The sequence below is a fragment of the Papaver somniferum genome, chromosome 2 (genome assembly GCF_003573695.1).
Source record: "Papaver somniferum cultivar HN1 chromosome 2, ASM357369v1, whole genome shotgun sequence".
Classification (NCBI taxonomy): Eukaryota; Viridiplantae; Streptophyta; class Magnoliopsida; order Ranunculales; family Papaveraceae; genus Papaver; species Papaver somniferum.
In genome coordinates, this window is record NC_039359.1 from 76,593,926 (window position 1) to 76,616,184 (window position 22,259).

The 22,259-nt window shown below is 35.6% G+C and overlaps 1 protein-coding gene across 1 annotated transcript; it reads left to right on the top strand.

Annotated features, from left to right (window-relative positions):
- On the top strand, positions 1 to 2,290 carry LOC113348093 (inactive leucine-rich repeat receptor-like serine/threonine-protein kinase At1g60630). Its single transcript, XM_026591792.1, has 2 exons — positions 1 to 1,151; positions 1,401 to 2,290. The coding sequence occupies exons 1-2, from the start codon at positions 170 to 172 to the stop codon at positions 1,970 to 1,972; spliced, it is 1,554 nt and encodes a 517-aa protein (XP_026447577.1). The 5' UTR covers positions 1 to 169; the 3' UTR covers positions 1,973 to 2,290.
- The last annotated feature ends 19,969 nt before the right edge of the window (positions 2,291 to 22,259 follow it).

Sequence of the window (22,259 nt, forward strand, 5' to 3'; positions counted from 1 at the left end):
ATTTCTAACCTATATCTCATCTTTGAATAGCAAATTGGTTGGTTGAGCATTAACGAAGACTTTCTGCGTTGACAGGAAAATTCATATTTGCTTCTGCACAGATTAAACTTCAGATTTCGATTCTTTCTTCGTGAGGAAATTTCTTTATTCTTTGTATACTTCGTTAAAAATGGCTGAATTAGGAGGAGCTGTGCTTGGGGCAGTAGTATCAGAATTGCTGAAAGCAGTTCTTCGGGAGAAAGATAACGCGATGAGTTTCAGACCCTACTTGGAACGGCTCAATTCCACACTAGAAAAAGTGATACCCAAAGTTGAAGAAATTCAACGAATAAATCAAGATGATAAACCTGAAGTGAAGAAATTGAGGATGATACTAAGCGAAGGAATAAATTTAGTAGACAAGTGTTCAACAGTTCAGTCCTGGAATTATTACTTGAAAAATAAGTATTCAAGGCTTTTACATGAGTTGGATAATAACTTGATCAGGTTCTTTCAGTTGGATGTGCAGACAGCTATTTGGTGTGATGTTGGACAGATCTTGGATAAAATGAATGATATGAATCAGAAAATAGATCAGTTAACAGCAGAAAGAGGATGCAGTAGTAGTTACAATACAGGAGTTGAAATTAGCACATCTATGGGCGGGGTTGGAAAGCCAAATCTATCACAAGGGTTAGATTTGAAGGATTCGCGCAAGTTTCGTCGTTCCAAAAAGATTAGGAACACAAATATGTCGAGCGCAGCTCCGTACGATGATTTGATTGTACCGAAGTTTAGAGATGATGACAGTGTTGAAACTTCTACTGAATATGCGGGTGGGATTGGAAGGTCAAGTTTACCACAAGAATTAAATTTGAAGGCATTGAACAAGGTTGGGGTCATTCAATTAGAGCACAGGACTCTATATGAGTCTGTTCAGTTGGTGTCAGTAAGGTTTTTACAGGTTTTTCAACCAAGGGGGGTAGTTGATGACGGTTTCAATCGAGTAAAGAAGGAACATCAGCGACACATGGAACTGGTTGAGAGGGTTAGTCACGAAAATGTGGCTCCGCTTAGGGCATATTACTGTTCTTTTGGTGCTCTTAAGCAGCGGTATCTTACTTTGGTGTATGATTATAACGAAAAGGATAGTGTTTTCGAAATGCTGCACGGTATTCTCTCTCTCTCTCTCTCTACTTTGTTACTGTAGCTAGGCATGCATATAACTTATAGCAGATGCACTGTTTTATATTGTCGTTAAATTTTGCTTCTGGAGTGGTGACCGAACACTTCTCCACAACACTATATAGTATATTCTATCAAATTTTCCACCAAAACCATTCGGTATTAAAGCTTGTCCAATTACTCCATGATTGCACTGCACTACCAGTAAATAACACTGGCTTGCCAAACATTTGTAGGAAAAAAACAGGTTCCTTTTCCCTGGGATGCTCGGCTAAGGGTAGCAATTGGCGTAGCAAGAGGCATTGCTATCATACATACACAAGATTGTGGAAACTTCTACCACGGGGATCTAATATCCCAACATATTTCCATGAATGCCAAAGGCTATGGTTGCATTTCAGACCTCGGCAGGTGCACTAGTGGATATGCATACGCTGCAAAATGTTGTCAGCAATCAGATATATACCACTATGGGGTTCTTCTCCTTGAACTCGTAACTGGGAACATCCCTGGTTTTTTCTTTCAGAACTCTGAAGTTCATTCGAATTTGGTTAACGAGTTTAATAAATACTTTACTAGTAGTACAGATCAATTGGTTAGAAAGGTGCGGTACTTTGCTCGTCGTAAGCAATGGAAGTCGGAAGAAACATTTAATTTTCAAGTATTGGATTGTGAATTATTGAAGCATTATGAAAAATTTGGAGGACAAATGATACAGATGTTACGGATAGCATTGGATTGTGTTTCAGATATGGTGCCGAAAACGGATCATGTGCTGAAAATGGTGGAGGACATTCGACTATTCTGATTAAGACATGGAACTATTACTCAGATCTTTGCATCTACTTTTGGTCGATCAGCCAATCTTTTGCGAAAAATTGGAAAACAAGATCAGAGGTAAAAATTAAAATGCATGGAAACAATTCCTTTGTCTTCAAGGAATTTAGGGTGCTTTTTGTTTGGTCAATAAACTGCTTGTTGTGAGGCCTTGGAGCCCTATGATTGAACATACCGCAATTGCTAGTTTTATTGGAAAGCCCTTGATGATTGATGAATGTACTCTAACCAAAACTATGACTTACTAATGCTTGAGTGCTTGTAGAAATTAGCATTGATTTGTTCTGTATCCAATTATTCTTTGCCATTTCAAGCATACCGCAGTGATGGCCAACCCTACTCAGCAACGTCAATGTAAAATGTACCGTTCTCTTAAAACAATTGGAAATCCGTGAAGAAATGATTACCACTAGCTGCTCATAGAAGCTTATTGACAAGCGGGCGGGGTACTTCCAAATTCAGCCACTGAATAGCGCTAAAAAGTTAATAGATCTTAGCTAAATAGGGCTGAAATTTTTGTTCAGCTCTCATTGCTGAAATGACATTCTGGCCTGTTAAAAGCATTACAAGAAAACACTGTTCAAAGCTGAAATATCTGCGTGAAATTTCTATAAAACTGCATGGTACGATTGCTACTGGGATAACAAATGAAATGTGGTACTCAAAGAGGCCTTTGCCAAAAACTTCTTCCGAATTGCATCACATTTCTCGTTTCTTGGTTTTAATTTATCAATAAGGGATAGTTTCTCCAAGACGTTCGCCTTCCTCAACAAAAGTTCAATGAACTTGGGTTCTATATCACTTGCTTGAGCATTGAGGCTATCACATAGATGGAGTCGGTTGAAAGTCTAGTTTGCAGCAGCTTCAAACGCCGTAGATTACAAAACCGAGGAAGTAGATTTTCTAGTAATTCTGGGACTCCTATGTCAACCTTGGCACACATCAAAAGATTCACAAAACAAAATATATGAGATAACTGGAATCAAAAGAGAAAAAGGAAAATGGTGTTTCCCAAGTATAGGATAGGATTTCTGGTCCAGCTAAAGTCCGAGCATACGAATCTGAAGCCTACTTCCCCTAAATGGCAACCAAACTAATAATGTACAGTATCAAATACCTGAAGTGGTGATGTTATTGTCAGATCTGTCGCATTATGAAGCGCTTTCAGACACTTGAACATACACTGAGGATAAGCTTTAGATCTCCTCCGATATTGTTCAACATGTCCATGTACATATTCTGTATCAATGTAAGCAGAGACTATAGATGAAACATATTCCACATAGACAGCCTTTGTATGTAATCCAGAGACCAGTGATATAAGATTTGGAGCATCTATTCTCAAGGTAACTCTTTTAGAACTACGCCTGCCGCCACAAATTCTCAAGTGCTTAAGCGTACTGGACCGTATATCGATTTTCTTACTTCTTCCGGAGGTGTTCGTAGGCCACCCTAAACTCCTAGGATAACTCAGAACTAAATCCAAAGTTTCAAGGTTAGGACAACCTGAGAGTAACTTACTGATCAATGCTCCTTTGTCATATGAAATAAATTCAAGTTGCAAATGCACTAGACTAGGCAAATGTATAGAGTTGGGTAAATTAAATATACACTTGAGTCTCAACTCTCTCATAGTCCTACAAGTAAATATAAACTCGGGTATATGATCAATAACATAACCATCGTCAAAACCAGAATAAGAATCAAGAGTATGAATATCACCATCATCACTACCACTATCATTACCAAGAGTATCAATATCAATATCTCTAACATTAGCTCTAACAGCAGAAGTAACCATCTAGCAAGATGAGTGGTCAAAGGTTCACCAGGTTTATGTTTACAAACAAGATAAAAGTTCTGAATATCATATACCTCATTATCACGGAGGGTTACTACTACCTTGTCGACTACACTGAGAAAAGATTTATCGATGGAAAAGTTTGCTTCTGCTCTCGGGTGTTTGATGTATAAAGTTGGGAGAGAAGTCCACATATATCTCCATCGTTTTGACAAAACACTATAGCTCGGACAGCATATATGGTATCGATGAAACGAAATATGTGATGGATTAATGCATCTGGTAACTTACTCAGTTGGTCTTTTTTTCCTGATCTCCGGCGAGATTTACTTTTTTTCATGGTGATACAGAATCAATTAGGCGCCGAGAAGAGAGGTAGAGAAGTTATAGCCTGTTTAGGGTTTCTTCAATGAAACTGAGGTTAATATGAAATACGTCCCTAAAGAAAAAAATAAGTGGCCGGGTAAATCCAATAACTTTTTGGCCTGTTAAAAAGCTTTACAAGAAGTTTACCCAGTACAGTACAAAGGATTCCTGCGGGGCGGGGCGGGGCGACGCCTTGCTTCAAGGACGCATGCAAGAATCTCAAACCCGTGCTGTTGTCAAAACCCAATGAGCGAGTGTTCTCAAGACCAACTAATAATAGGTTTAATTGCGGATGCGTTATTGGAGTGCAGTGATAATCCCAAACATCTCAATTATTATGGTCGAACATTATTAGCTCAGCAAATTTAAAGGTATAAAATACTGTTCAAAGTTGAAGTAGCAGTTGTGTAAAAATTTTATGCTAGTACATGTTAAAGATTGTTATTGAGATAATATAAGAATTGTGGTACTGGAAGATGCCCTCTGGAACGCTGCAACCTTCTCCAAAAACTTCTTGCGAGTTTCATCACAGTTCTTCTTTCTTTCTTTTGATTGTCAATGAATAACATGCAGAATAGTGGTGAAGGATAAGGGTCTGTTGCAGTGTAGGTTAATGTTTAAACTCTTCTTTCCCTCTTTGTTCCCACGTGTTGCTTAGCAGCTGTGTTCTGTCTGTCTCACACACTCTTCTCACATGTGTAACTGTCTGTATTTGTTTTGTCTATTAATCACTTCTTTAAATACCTGCATTTACTGAGTCAGGTAATGTAATGAAACACTACTCTCTATTGAGAGATTATTTTCATTTCTTTGTGATACACACAATGCTATTATGGTATCTGACATGTTAGGTTAGGGTTCTTCATTTTTTTCTCCTACCAAATTTCTTCGATCTTGATCTTCTAAATTTTTCAATCTTTTCAACATTCACTGAACGTGTTTTGTGCATCATCAATCTTTCGTATCAGAGGTATTGATTCAAATTTTTTGGTTCTTGAAATCAAGATTTACTTTCTTGATTCCACAATTCTCATATCTACTTTTCTGAGCGTAATTTTCTAGTTTTTCTTCATTCTTTTCTTAGTTGTCTTTACACTCGATTCAAGATTCATTATCTTCAATCATGGAAAATCCGACAATAACAACATCTTTATCTCGAATTCCATTAAATCAACTCACTTTTTTTGTTCATCTCAAGCTAAAGGAAGATAACTTCATAACTTGGAAGAATCTCATGAATCCTGTGATTCAGAAATACAAACTCAGGAGATATCTTGATGGATCTAATCCATGTCCTCCTTAGTTCATACCACCTCACAATGAAACTAATGGGATTGAAAATCCTCTTTATCTTGATTGGTTGGATGAAGACTCAAATATAATCATGTGGATTAATTCAACCATCTCCAATTCAATTATTGCATATTTTTCCAGATCCACTACTTCTCATCAATTATGGACAAGCCTTGAAAAAAGGTTTGTTAGAGCCTCCTCTACTCATTTTATTCAATTGCGCACAAAGCTATCATCTCTAACTCAAGGTGATAAATCTATTCCATCTTTGATTAATGAAATAAAATTATTTCCTGATCAACTAGCTGCTGCTGGTGAAGTTATTTTTAATAAAAAGTTAGTTGTTGTTACTCTCAAGGCTTTAAACTCATACTATATTCCTTTAGCAACTGCTATGAGACATAGAAATCCATCAGTAACATGCATTGAGTTGCATGATAATCTGTTAAGTGAAGAAACTGTTATTAGTAAAAGACACAAATCAACACTTGATACTTCAGATGCAAAGGATTTTTTAGCTCATATTGGCAATTATAGAGGTGGAAACTCCAGAGGTGGATACTATAGAGGTGGAAATTCATATAGAGGCAATAGTTTTCATGGTGGTAGATAAGCAAATCCTTCAATATTTGGTGAAGGTACTTCAGGAAGAGGTTATTCACAGATTCAAGAGCAGGAGCCTTGTCAAATTTGTAAACAAGATGGCCATCTTGCACCTAACTGTACTCAAAGATTTAATTTTTCATACAAGGGAAGATCTCCTCCAGCCAATCTGAGTGCAATGATAGCAGCAGCTGATATATTTGATGCAGAAAAATGGATTGTTGATAGTGGAGCTAATAATCACATTACTTCTTCATCTACTGAGTTGCAGGCTATTACTTCTTATGATGGTGTTGAGGAAATTAAAACAGCTAATGGAGCAGGTATGTCCATTTATTACAAATGAAACTCCAATAGAATTGATCTGATCATTCATTCATTCTTAAAGATGTCTTGGTTGTTCCACAATCATCACACAATATTTTATCCATTCATAAATTTACCTCTGACAATAATTTCTCATTAACTCTTGATTCTTATGGATTTGTCGTGAAGGACCCCAACTCTGGAAAGATTCTCTTCCATTGACCTCATAAAAATTGGTCCTTATCCAATCTCTTTCAACACACAACTTCATGCCCTCTCTTCCATCAACACAGATCATGCTCTTCTTCATAGAATATTTGGACATCCCTTATTTCAGACTCTTCAAAGACTTTCTAGTAACCTGGAACTGTCCAATGTCTCCAATAAACCCTTTTTCTGTAATAAATGCAAGATTTGTAGATCTCAAAAAATGCCATTTCAGTTATCTTGTAATGAGGCTACCAGACCTCTTGAATTGTTGCACATGGATTTACGGGTTCCATGTCACACTCCATCAACATCTGGTACATTGTACTATGCAAATGTTATAGATGATTTTACAAAATATTGCTGGATTTTGCCTTTGCTTACTAGATCTGAATTCAAACATTCATTTGCTTCCTTAGATACTAAAATTGAAAACATGTTTTCCGCCTCAGCAATTACAATAAGAACTGATAATGGTGGGGAATTCCAAATTAAATATCTTCAACTATTCTGCTCTGCTAAAGGCATTACTCATGAACTGTCTTGTAGCCATACACCTGAGCAAAATGGTGTTCCTGAGGTTAAGCATAAGTGAGAAAGCGGGGGTCTAACAACACCATCCAATATTTTTCTTAGCAATCTGTATGGACTAACTCCGAAATACTTTCTAGAGAATCAACTAGACAGTCAGAATCAATATAGGTAAAAGTATCTCAAGGAGTTAATATCTCTCCCTTGTTTTGATTTACTCGATGATAGACACATTTTTGTGTCTAATTTGATCTCAATACTGTATATTGTTGGCACTCGAGTTTGTACTAATTTTGGTGTTTTATATGTTTGTAGGCACCTTTGGAAAATAAACATTTTTTGGAAAATTCGGCTCGAAAAGTTGGTAAAAGCTCCTAGGAGGACAAGTGTTATTCAGACTCTCACTTTGGATAAGGGGCACCCCATGAGGGGCATGTGCTAAAGGGACACCATAACTGGATTAGGGGGAGATTTGAAGAGATTGAATCGCTATAAAAAGCTGTGATGAACGTGATTAAGCTAAACATGGCTAGTGCAAGTGATTTCACGAATCAGATTGGGCTGGATAATTTGTTCTCGGCAAAACAGAGCCATGAGTTATTACGGGTCCTGTTTGGTTCCAATTATGGAAGTTACGTGACCAGATGGGTAAGAAGATATTCTGTTTGATTTGGGTACATCCTATGAAGATTTTGGAGAGGTTAAAACAAGCCATCAGACGAGTGCATGGAAAGAAAATTTCTTGGGAATATTTTCATTCATTGCTGAGTAATGGGAAGATTTTTTGGATTAATGAGAAGTTATTCTTGGTCCAAAGGTGTATAAATATAACTCTTGGGTTAGCATAGGGGGATGGAGAGTTTGAGAGAAGTATAGAGCATTAACAGAGCGAGAAAATCAAGTTACAGGAAAGTTTCTGCTGCTGTTGCTGCCATTGAAGAACATGAAGAACGGACAGACCAGGGCAGTCGTTCTTCAACAGTGATAACGACTAACACGTGATGGGCTTAGAATTACCGTCAGCAGCAGTTTATTTCTATCGTTTCTGTAACAGTGTTCTGCAACAATTATAAGTGTTGCAAACACCCGATTTACTCAATTATTTTTCTTTTCATCATTTGTAAAACACTTGTGAGCATCAATGAAATATTTTGAGAGGTTTTCCAACATGATGAGCGGCTAAAATACCTGGTGACTGAGGCGACAGAGGAGCTATTCACTCATGTTTGATTGGTAAATTCTTTTTAAATATCTTAATTATTTATTTTATTTAATTCACTTGGATCAATAAAAAAAAAGAGATAAAAATGGTTTTCTTAATTAGTTGTGAATCAGTTTGATGTTTTATGCTTAGAATTAATTCTTTGATAAATCATGCTTAAGGATTACAATTTAATATTTGGACACCTTATAGATTAATAAGTGATTTAATGGAAAAAGAGCTAGATAATAAAATGAAATATTTTTGTAACCAATCAACTTGAAGTAATAGTGAATCCGGAGCCTTAGTCCATTTTAAATCTTGACATCACTCTTTGAAAATTAATTTGTTTTTTTTTTATTAAATCTAAAAATTATTTCCTTCATAAATCTTAAACGAATCTTTTTACCACTATCACTACAACAACTTTTGAAAAATCATCACTCGAGCTAATAGAAATCAGCGAGTCTTTAATCGAACACAAGGAATAACTTGGATGGTACCAAATACCAATATCCAAGGATCAATCAATGAAAATCAACAACCAAGTTTGGATATTCTAATTAATGATCTAAAACACACAACCTATATTATTTCAATTATAAAGATAAAACAATATAATGCGAAAATAGAAATAACACAGACACCAGAATTTTGTTAACGAGGAAACCGCAAATGCAGAAAACCCCCGGGACCTAGTCCAGATTGAACACACACTATCCAAGGTACAGTTGTACTCCCTACGCCTCTGATCCCAGCAAGATACTGTGCACTTGATTCCCTTAGATGATCTCACCCACAACCAAGAGTTGCTACGACCCAAAGTCGAAGACTTGAAAATAAACAAATATGTCTCACAAAGACAAGTCTATCAAAGGATCAATCTGTCTCCCAAGATAAACCCTAAAAGGTTTTGTTCCGTCTTTTGATAATAATCAAGGTGAATAGGAACCAATTGATAATCCGGTCTTATATTCCCGAAGAACAACCTAGAGTTATCAATCACCTCACAACAATATTAATCGTATGGTAGCGAAAAAAGATGTTGCGGAATCACAAACAATGAGACGAAGATGTTTGTGATTACTTTTTATATCTTGCCTATCAGAGATATCAATCTCAAGCCAATCAATATGATTGTACTCGTACGAATAAAAGATGCAAGATCATATCACACAACTACGATAAAAGTAGTATCGGTCTGGCTTCACAATCCCAATGAAATCTTTAAGTCGTTAACCTGGTTTTAGAAGAAGAAAACCAAAGGTTAAAGGAGAACTGACTCTAGTATGCAAACTAGTATCACATGTGAGGTGTGGGGATTAGTTTTGCACAGATACTAGAGTTCCCCTTACATAATCTTCCAAATCAGGGTTTGCAATTAAGTTACCTTGGTAACAAAGCAATCAATATCCACCGTTAGATGAAACCCTGATTTAGATTCAAGATAATATTTCTCAACTGTTAGATCGAAAACTTAGCTTGTTATACACAATTGACAATGCACGCTTCTAGGTTTGTTAACCGTACTCAAACGTATGCACTTGTTGGTTCAACAATAGTTAACCAAAAGGTTAGCCATATGAGCATTTCATATCAACCATGTTCTTCTTCAACATAACTAGTTCAAACGACTTCAAATGAACTAGTTAGAGAGTTGTTCAATTGCAAGGAAATCTCATGTACTCCACAAGACACAATTGAAGCAAAGATGATTTGATTCACTTGAATCGGTTCATGAACTTTTATAGTCACGTTTTGCAAACTGCATTCCTTAGTATTTTTAAGTTTAAGTTCAGAAATCATCTTCAGATATATAACCTTCTAAAGTTCGCAGACTAGATTCGCGGACTTAAGTTACCGGGCAGAGTTTACAAACTCCAGCAGAAATTCTCGGGTATAAAAACTTCCACAGTTCGTGGACTGTGTTCGCGGACTTAGTTTCACGCGAGTAGTTTGTCAACTCTAGCCGAAATTCTCGGGTTTGAGAACTTCGGCAGTTCGCAGACTTGGCTCACGCCATTCTTCCGGTTCTCTTGATCAACAAAGTTCGCAAACTTTGGTTCAAGGAATAGGACTTATACATAAATGTGTTTCCAAAACAATGCTTATGTCCACCATTGGTTATGTAATCTAAACTCTCATTTCAATCATTGAAACATTCTTAGAGGACGTTATGTAGTTGTTACACCATTTCTCGTCAAAGCAATTTTCAAGATGATTGAAACATATCATGACTTTCGTCACATGGTAAAGATAAACTTGGTTAAAGCGAAAATCTTACGAACTCATATTTCGAGATATAAATATGAGAGGTATACTCGGATCGAAATACCAAATGTCATAATCAATGTCTATATATATATATAGCATACAAAATTCTTGTCTCAAAGAGTAGGAGATAGAGTAGATAGAATTTTGAGTGATAGATAAGTTCAAGTCTTCACATACCTTTTTGTCGAAAAGTTCCACCGGTTCCTTGAGTAGTTATTCTACTTGTATGATGAACCGCCATGAAGTCCTTGAGATCAACTACACTTTCTATCCTAGTCCGAGACTTAGCTTAGAAATCAAGACTTATAGTTTTGATCACTAACATTGAAAAATATTCTTGAGATAGCAACACATGCGATTTCGACCGAGCAATGCTTTAACAATCTCCCCCTTTTTCAATTTTAGTGACAAAACTATAAATACATATGTAATACAAAAAAGATAAAGAAACTTTAGTAGCTCCTATTCCACATGTCTAATATTTAACATTCCTCGAAATCTTCGTCACTTCCAAGTACTCCAATGATACCAAAGGTTGTAAGTTTAGCATCACCACTGTTGAAGATCCGTAGCTATAACAATGAGAAAGCATCGGTCTCGATCATTGTTATACAGTGTCATAGTATTATTACACAATGTCAAAGTCCAATTGTATCACAACTTTAACAATAATACTATGGTGATGCGTATCACTCCCCCTTAGTCAATACTCCATCTCACATGGAAACCACTCCCCCTTACACAATGATCCGAAAACCATATGTATTTGTAGTGTGAATTACATATTAATTCTCCCCCTTTTTGTCAATAAAATTGGCAAATGTACAAGAACGGCATCATAATGAGATTTCCGAAAGAGACGTTTCATAGACTAAAAGAAGAATACATACCAACTAATTAGGATGCAATCATAAAGCCGAAGATAAATGAATTCATCAATGAGTTTAAAGATACAAGATAACCCATCTAAAATTCCACGGCCGCACACCCTTCAAGATATGACCATTAAGCACAGGTTCAAAAGAACTCTCCCCCATTTGATGTCATTCCAGAAGGAACAACAAGAGCGACCTTAATTTCGAAAGAAAAAAAAGATTTTTATTGGACACAAAAAACCATGAGAATGATTTCCTATATCCAAAAACTCAATCAAATTAATCACAAGTAAACCCATATTAATTTAATCGGAATACGCAATCAAATTAAACACAAAAGTGATCAATTCAATTGATTATGCTCAACATAAGAGAACTTATGGAGACACGAAAATACTCAACTAGATTAATTACAAGTGAAACTATAATTAATCTAATTGGAATACACAACCAAACTAATCACAAAAGTAGTCAATTCAATTTTCATTCGTTTTGCTCGACATAAGACAACTTACGGAGCAATAACTAAATAACCAAACAAGATGATTAATTTAGTTCAACATGCTCGACGTAAAATATCTCACGGAACAACAACTACGATAAAAAATAATCAACTTGGTTGTATAGTTCTCAACATAAGATACATTACGGAGCCTCACAGTAATACATAAAATATGGATCAAGGATGATCAATACTGGGGAATACACAAGGATTCATTCTATTTTCCACCATTATTTGCATAACGATATTAATAAACATAATCCTTGAAAACAAAAGATTTTAACCTATCTTCCTTCAAATATTTGACAATATAGGCTTAACTTTTGTATTTGTCAAAAGTCCATTCATTCTTTTATCAATACGTGAATACCGACTTACAAAAGACTTTATTTTTGACAAGATATGGGACAATCATAGTTCACGGACGCAAACACACATATCTCATAAGCAATTGCAATGTATAAAACCATAAAGATTAATACTGCAAAAATCATCTTCCAAACACCTTTAGAATTTAAAAACAAAATCTAAAAACATGAAGATGAAAATGTTGGACATAGCCATGTATAGTCACAATAATTTCTATACCAAACTCTAGTCATCCTTCTAAAAAATAAGAATAAATTCTCATAAGCATTTTCCTAGGCATCAAGACAAACTCGTAATGCACATATAAGATGATTTGTCCTTAGAGAGTAGAATCAATATTTTTCGCCCGGATTTATACCAAGAATAGCTACCAAAGGCGTATAAAAAGATTTTCAAAGAAGAACATACAAATTCATTAACGACCATGCACCATAGTTCACATAAAATGATTGTGAACATTCAAGAATCCCATAGTAATGCGTACTACTTCCCATTCTTGAACTTCCTCTTTGTGATTCACAAACAATATTCTTGTAAAAGCTACAAATGAGCTTAGAAAAGTACTTCTTCATGAATCCAAGTTCCCAAGTCCAAGAGAAGTGGAACAAGTGCCACGAAACGGAGCAAAACACTCAAAAACAAGAGACGGGACAAATACCAATCTTAACTCATCCAAAATCAATAATTATCATCTCCATTTTGAAGAGAATTCAAATAGGAAGAGAATGCAAAAACAATGAGTTCATTCCGAGTTTAGACGAAGAAGTTACGGCCAAAACAAGTCGATCAAATATTGACATCTACAGGCAAATATGCATAACGGGTTTGCAAACAAATTTTCAAGTACGCGAACTTAAACCCAGGGATTTTGTTTTTAAAAGATGTTATGCATATCTGGTAGGTGTACCATGAAGTCCAAACATCCGGAACTACTATTTTCAAACCTAAACGTTTAAGAACCTTAAACACAGATCAAGTTAGGTAGAAATGAACAATAAGCAAGGTACATGGACCATTATAAAAACACAAATATTGCTCAGGTTTATAGATATACCTTTTTAGAATAATCCAGTTGAATTCTACAGCCTTACCGAACATAATATGTGTGCCCCAATTCTCGTGCTTCCCTCACCGTATACATAACAAGACATTTCTTGGTGAGGATGCACTTACAACACAATCAAGTTGTGTTGGGGGAACAACGTCTTTCTCACCACAAGTGACCTTTGGATTATCATGAAAGAGATCGCTTTTATAACCTTCCACATCCAATTCCATTTTCCCTAAAAACTTGTTAAGTTCCAACATCATGGATACTGCCTTCTCCATAGTCATGGAATTTTCTGGAAGATCATTTCTTTTCACACTCAGAGCATCATTATCTTTCTTTGGTAACCACTTCTGAGTGCGTTTATAAACAACCGGAACCTTCTTCCCATTACTCTCTTCAAGATTTCTCGGAATAGAATTGGATTGACTATTCTTTTGCAAGTTAGTCTTTCTCCAATTGGGAGCATCGGATCTTGTCTTCGTCTTTACGAAGTTATCCTTTTGATAACCATTATGATTGTGAAAAGTCTTCGTATAATGTTTCTAGGAAAATCTAGGTTTATTACGGTAACGATTATTTTGCCTAAAGGTTGGAAAGTTACAACTTGTAATGTTAAGGGGATTAGACTTAGCATATGATCTTGGTTTCACAACTTCTTGTGATGCCCAAACAAGAACATCATGAAGTTTCATATTCCTTACGAAAACGACATCTCCTTTCAAGGTGACCTTTATTTCCGCAATAGTGGCAAACATAAGGAATGTTCTTACCTCGATCCATATGTCCTGACTTTGGAGGTTGATATTCTTTTCTCATTCGAACCTTAATTGCCGGTGAAGGTATTTCACTTTTGCCATCAGTGGAAACCTTTTGTTGAGAAGAATCACTAGCCTTGAAAAATTTTACCTCTTTTCTAATACTTGGAGCATCTATTCCCTTATAGCCAAATCCTCGTGTATCACGATGATTTTTACTTGCTCCTAGCATAGTGGTTAATTTGCTTGAACTAGTATTGAACTTTTTCAAGTCATCTTCCAACATCTTGATTTTATCAAGAGCAGCAGCTAAATCATCCTCAAGGCGTATTTCTCGAGCGAGACAAGCACTTTATCTGTCATAAAAACTAATTTGTTGAGAGTTAAACCTTGCTTCAGATTCTGCAAGTTTCTCTTCCAAAAAGAAGTACTTTTGATAAAGATTATCAAATTCAAGTGACTGCATACGTAGGTTTTCCTCAGAATCCTTGAGGATCGATTCGTTAGAACGATTCGATAAATAAACACCTGCGTAACATCTTCTTGTTTTCTCGACAGAGATGAGTCAAAGGAGGTGAGACATGAGAAGTTGTAATCTTCATCATCTTCCACGAATCCAAAAACTTAAATACTCTGAGACTTCCTCATCAACATCTCTGTCAATATCTGAATCACCTTCATTAGAAAGTTCATCCAACTATTCTTCTAGGAGAGTTTCCCAACCAACAGTTTTTATATCAAGAGAATGTTTAGATATTGACTTAGATGTGATAGTTCTCTCAGGTGAATCCAAGCTTTTAGAATCATTTGGTAATTTCTGAACTGGTACGTTATTAGAGATAGACTCTTCCATAATCAGATCACTACAAACACAGACTTATAAGGTCTTTAACGTGTTTGCCTGCTCTGATACCAATTGAGAAAGAGGGGGTCTAACAACACCACCCAATATTTCACTTAGCAATCTATATGGACTAAATCCGAAATACTTTCTAGAGAATCAACTAGACATTCAGACTCAATTAGGTAAAAGTATCTCAAGGAGTTAATATCTCTCTCTTGTTTTGATTTACTCGAGCTAATTATAGAAATCAGCGAGTCTTTAATCAAACACAAGGAATAACTTGGTTGGTACCAAATACCAATATCCAAGGATCAATCAAGATAAAACAATATAATTTAAGATCTAAAACGCACAACCTGTATTATTTCAATTATAAAGATAAAACAATATAATGCGGAAATAGAAATAACACAGACACCAAAATTTTGTTAATGAGGAAACCGCAAATGCAGAAAAACCACGGGACCTAGTCTAGATTGAACACACACTGTATTAAGCTGATACATACACTAGCCTACTCCAATCTAACTTCGGATTGGACTGTAGTTGAACCCCAATCAGTCTCCCACTGATCCAAGGTACAGTTGTACTCCTTACGCCTCTGATCCCAGCAAGATACTGTGCACTTGATTCCCTTAGATGATCTCACCCACAACCAAGAGTTGCTACGACCCAAAGTCGAAGACTTGACAATAAACAAATATGTCTCACATAGACAAGTTTATCAAAGGATCAATCTGTCTCCCACAGATAAACCCTAAAAGGTTTTGTTCCGTCTTTTGATTAATAATCAAGGTGAATAGGAACCAATTGATAATCCGGTCTTATATTCCCGAAGAACAACCCAGAGTTATCAATCACCTCACAACAATATTAATCGTATGGTAGCGAAAAAAGATGTTGCGGAATCACAAACAATGAGACGAAGATGTTTGTGATTACTTTTTATATCTTGCCTATCGGAGATATCAATCTCAAGCCAATCAATCTGATTGTACTCGTACGAATAAAAGATGCAAGATCATATCACACAACTACGATAAAAGTAGTATCGGTCTGGCTTCACAATCCCAATGAAATCTTTAAGTCGTTAACCTGGTTTTAGAAGAAGAAAACCAAAGGTTAAAGGAGAACTGACTCTAATATGCAAACTAGTATCACACGTGAGGTATGGGGATTAGTTTTGCACAGATACTAGAGTTCCCCTTATATAGTCTTTCAAATCAGGGTTTGCAATTAAGTTACCTTGGTAACAAATCAATATACACCGTTAGATGAAAACCTGATTTAGATTCAAGCTAATATTTCTCAACCGTTGGATCGAAAACTTAACTTGTTACACACACTTGACAATGCACACTTCTAGGTTTGTTAACCATAACCAAACGTATGCACTTGTTGGTTCAACAATAGTTAACAAAAAGGTTAGCCATATGAGCATTTCATATCAACCATGTTCTTCTTCACCATAACTAGTTCAAACGACTTCAAATGAACTAGTTAGAGAGTTGTTCAATTGCAAGGAAATCTCATGTACTACACAAGACACAATTGAAGCAAAGATGATTTGATTCACTTGAATCGGTTCATGAACTTTTATAGAAACGGTTTGCAAACTGCATTCCTTAATCTTTTTAAGTTTAAGTTTAGAAATCATCTTCAGATATATAATCTTCTCAAGTTCGCAGACTAGATTCGCGGACTTAAGTTACCGGGCAGAGTTTACAAACTCCAGCAGAAATTCTCGGGTATAAAAACTTCCCCGGTTCGCGGACTGTGTTCGCGGACTTAGTTTCACGGGAGTAGTTTGTCAACTCCAGCAGAAATTCTGGGGTTTGATAAATTTGGCAGTTCGCGGACTTGGCTCACACCATTCTTCCGGTTCTCTTGATCAACAAAGTTCGCAAACTTTGGTTCAAGGAATATGACTTATACATAAATGTGTTTCCACAATAATGCTTATGTCCACCATTGGTTATGTAATCTAAACTCTCATTTCAATCATTGAAACATTCTTAGAGGACATTATATAATTGTTACACCATTTCTCGTCAAAACAATTTTCAAGATGATTGAAACATATCATGACTTTCGTCATATGGTAAAGATAAACTTGGTTAAAGCGAAAATCTTACCAACTCATATTTCGAGATATAGATAGGCGAGGTATACTCGGCTCGAAAATACCAAATGTGCATAATCAAAGTCTATATATATATAGCATACGACTTCTTGTCTCAAAGAGTAGGAGATAGAGTAGATATACTTTTGAGTGATAGATAAGTTCAAGTCTTCACATACCTTTTTGTCGAGAAGTTCCACCAGTTCCTTGAGTAGTTCTTCTACTTGTATGATGAATCACCATGAAGTCCTTAAGCTCAACTATACTTTCTATCCTAGTCTGACACTTAGCTATAATAGACTAGAAATCAATACTTATAGTTTTGATCACTACCATTGACAAACATGCTTGAGATAGCAACGATTGCAAGTTCGACCGAGCAATGCTCTAACAATAAGCATCTTATTGGTGTTACTAGAATACTTCTATACCAATCTGTATTGCCAACTTATTTTTGGGTTGATTCCTTACACACTGCAAATTATCACATTAACAGATTACTAACAAGATATATTGCTTTTCAAACTCCATTTGAGCTCCTATTTAATAAGTTTCCTGATTACAATTTTTTGAAGGTCTTTGGTTGTGCTTGCTTCCCTTGGCTTAAGCCTTATACATCAAACAAACTTCTACTTAGAAGTAAACAATGTATTGTTCTTGGTTATATAGTCTTAACCATAAAGGATATAGATGCTTTGATCCAGTTACTAATACAATATACATCTCCAGACATGTTTCCTTTCTTGAGTCATCATTTCCTTATAAGGATAGTGTTCATTCATCAATCCTTGCTCCTGAATCAACTGATTCAACATCTTTATCTACTATTGCATCTACCACTCCATCTTCTGCACATTCAACTATTCCTACTCATGTTATAGGAATGATCATGGCATCACTACTAGAGGCAAGAATGAAATTTATACCCCAAAATCTTATTTTGCTACTAAACACCCTTTTCCTGTTGAATATATATCTAGAGTGGCTACTTGTATTTCTGAAGCAAAGAAAGAAGTTTTTTGGAATGTTGCTTCAGTGGCTGAATATACAGCTTTGCAGAATGCTGGTATATGGTCACTGGTTCCTCCATTTGCAGGTCAAAACATTGTTGGCTGCAAATGGGTATTTAAAGTGAAACAAAATCCATATAGAAGTATTGATAAACACAAGGATATCCTTGTTGCTAAGGGCTATTATCAACAAATTGGAATACACTTTGATGAGACCTTCAGCCCTGTTGCAAAACCAACTACAATTATGCTTATTTTTTCCATGGCTATTCAATACAACTGGGTTATTCATCAGCTTGATGTAAACAATGCCTTCTTATGTGGTGATCTTAAAGAAATAGTTTATATGTCTCATCCTTCTGGTTTTGTCGACAAGGACATACCAAATCATGTATGTCTCTTACATAAGGACATTATGGTCTTAAGAAAGCACTTAGAGCATGGTATGACAAACTCAACTCAGCTCTTTTGTCTCTTAATTTCAAGAATTCATTTGCAGATTCCTCTCATGTGTGTTCATAAAGATGGTGATCAACTTACTGTTGCTCTAGCTTATGTGACTGATATCATGCTTACAGGAACTTCTGCTATAGTTTTAAAACATGTGATTGCCTCAACTACAACTGCAGTTTCCTATCAAGGATATAGGTCATATTAGTTATTTTTTGGGTCTTGAGATTTCCAAAACTGCAGATTCTTTGTTTATGTCTCAGACAAGTATATATTTGACTTGCTGCAAATATATCATATGGAGGGGGCTAAGCCATGTCATATACCATTTTCACCTACAACTAAACTGTCTAAATCTGATGGAGTGCTTCTTGACAATCCAACAAAATATAGGTCTCCAGTGGGAGCTTTTCAGTATTTGACTTGGACAAGACCTGAGATCTCCTTTGCTGTTAACTTAGTCTGTCAGCACATGCAACATCCCATAGATACACACTTGGCTGCAACAAAAAGGATTCTCAGATATGTGAAGGGAACTCTATGGATTTTGGTTTACATTTCACTAAATGCCCTACATTTCTATTGGGATTTTCAGATGCAAATTGGGTTGGGTGTATAGATGACAGGAGATCAACAAGTGGTTACTGTATTTTTTTTTGGCTCTAATGTGATATCATGGTCTTCTAAGAAACAGACTACTATTTCCAGGTCTAACACTGAATAAGAATACATGACATTGGCTCATAGTGCTGCAAAGATGGTTTGGATCTATTTTCTTCTGCAGGATCTTCATGTTCTTTTACTTGGTATTCCTAGGTTGGGTGTGATAACATTATCTCTATATCTTTGGCTTCTAATCCAGTCATGCATTCCAGGATGAAGCATGTTCACTTAGACTATCATTTTATCAGGGAACTGGTGCACTCAAAGGATCTTGATATGTTCTACGTTAATACAATTGATCAAATTGGTGATATTTTTACTAAAATTTACACGCTCCAAGATTCAGTTCTCTCATAGACAAGCTTCATATGGTTGTATCACCCATTCGCTTGAGGGGGATAATAACATGCAGAACAATGGTAAAGGATTAGGGTCTGTTGCAGTGTAGGTTAATATTTAAACTCTTCTTTCCCTCTTTGTTCTCATGTGCTGCTTAGTTGTGTTTTGTCTGTCTCACACACTCTTCTCACACGTGTAACTGTCTGTATTTGTTTTGTCTATTAGTCACTTCTTTAAATACCTGCATTTTACCGAGTCAAGTAATGTAATGAAAAAATACTCTTTGTTGAGTGATTATTCTCATTTCTTTGTAATGCACATAATAATGTTATCAATAAGGTATAGTTTCTCCAGGACGTTCGTCTTCCTCAACAAAACTTCGATAAAGTTGAGTTTTATGTCACTTCCTTGTAACTTGGAAATATTGACAAGCTTGAGGTTGCCGAGCGTGAATGTTGACGAGAACCTCTCAATATCCAACTTCATCTAAACGTTCCAACTATCACAACATTTAATGGTGGATTACATATACAACACTTTTTATATTTCTATTTTTTGTTAATAAAATTAATGATAAGGATTTCAAAAGTAACAGCCAGTCACCAACCTTGTTGACGAATGAATCCCGACTTAAATATGACTCCAAACCTGATTCTGATGAGTCTGAGTCTGAATATGAATACGAAAATTCTGAATTGGAATATGATGAGTCTAAATATGAACTGGATGAGCCTAATTCTGAATGGTTTAAATCTGAGTCTAAGTCGAAACTAGATGAATCTGACTCGCAATCCGATGTGTCTGAGTCGGAACTGGATGAGTCTGACCGTATATCTGTATGCGAAACTGGATTCCAGATGGGAAGCTATAATTCAACATAATAAGAGTTAGAATCCATCTTTCAGAAAACAAAGGTTACAGAACTAACATGAAAAGTGATAGATAATTAAAGTGTCAATAGTAATTAGATCCAAGCTAAGGGATTCAATGTTAGGTGAGTTCTTGAGAATTGAGGCTATCACATAGATGGAGTCTCTTGAAAATTTAATTTGCGGCAGCTTCAAACGCCGTAGGTTATAAAACTGAGGAAGTAGATTTTCTAAGAATTTTGGGACTCCTGTGTTACCCTGCGCACACATAAAAATATTCAAAAAACAAAATATTTTAGATAAATGGAACAAAGTAATAAATTATGGGTATCATTGAGATGGATCATCGATTAAGAAGAAGAATCAAACATAAATAAAGAAGACAGATAATTAAAGTGGTTCGAAACTAACGCCTACGTCCACTGAGAAACCCCGTAGGGTGAATTGGATTATTGATCTCTAGAGTTTGATGATTTTGGAATACCTTTACATTTACATAATGATCCTATATATAGAGATACATGATCAGTAAACCCTAGAAAAGATAATAATTTAACTATCTTATCTTGACTAGGTATCTTAAGCTTAGATGGAACTGCTACTACCTTATTACGACTTGGTCTTCCGACTATGATTTGGTAATCGCTTCATATGCTAAACTAGACATTGTCACTTTATTTATTCTTCCGTGTATGGTCACAACTGTGACTTTTACTGCACTTCTACTATATTCCAAACCTCCACCAAGTTGAACATATAAATTTTTGAAATGTTTAACTTGGATAATATCATGAAAGGATTATTGCAACATGAACTTTGATTACAGTCGTTTTATCTTTGTTAATGTCGACACTTGAACAGAAGTGGCACGCATGAACCAAAAATAGAAAAATGATCTTCATAATTACAACATCAATCTTGTGTTGAAAATTGGCTTGGCTGCATAATATGCTCAAAGAGCTTAGATTAACCGAATGGGCTAGCTTAGTCAATTAATAACCTAGACAAAACTAATTTCTGAAATAGTTAAGATATCTTACATGGAATTATATTGTCGGAACTGAATTGATATATCTCATAAAAGGAGATAATAGTAGAGATAATTTTTGCATATTCAGAAAAAGGAATATGGAGATGATTTAATGCTCTTGATAAGAAGGTTAAGTATCAAGAAGAATAACATCAATGGTGAGATCAAGGTAGTCAATATCGGTTGTACAGGACGATATTACAGGTTTTTATCGGATATCGGAAGATACCTATACGATATCGAAAATATTGGTAATACAAAGACGGAATGATATTATAGGTTGTACAGGCTGGTACAGACCGATATATCATTGTTACTTGTACATTTATAATATCGGTTTCAGTGAATAAATTTTTCACCAACATGCATTTAGTCTTTACAGACAAGTACAATTTCAAATGGAAAAGGTAAAAAGCCCTAATATATATATTTATATATATATTTATAAGGATGATATGAGAAAGAACCTGAAGGAGATAATTGAAGGGTACAAAGATATTGTCGACAAGTTTTCATCCTCATCAAGTCAAAATTCTTCGGACTAAGAAGGAAAAAGAGACTCGATCATAAACACAATTCTTTCAACGGGATCGAAAAATAAACTTTAATTGAACTCGGCGACGGAGAGCAAAAGTGACCGGCGACGGAATCGGTGCTTGACTCGGAATTTTTTCTTCATCATTTTCTTGATTTCTGTTCAACCAAGCATTAATTTCAGGTGATTTTGTTGAATCTTACATCATTCATCATGGTTACTGAAATTAATTTGTCTTAAATCAGGTGTTTTATTTCGAAAA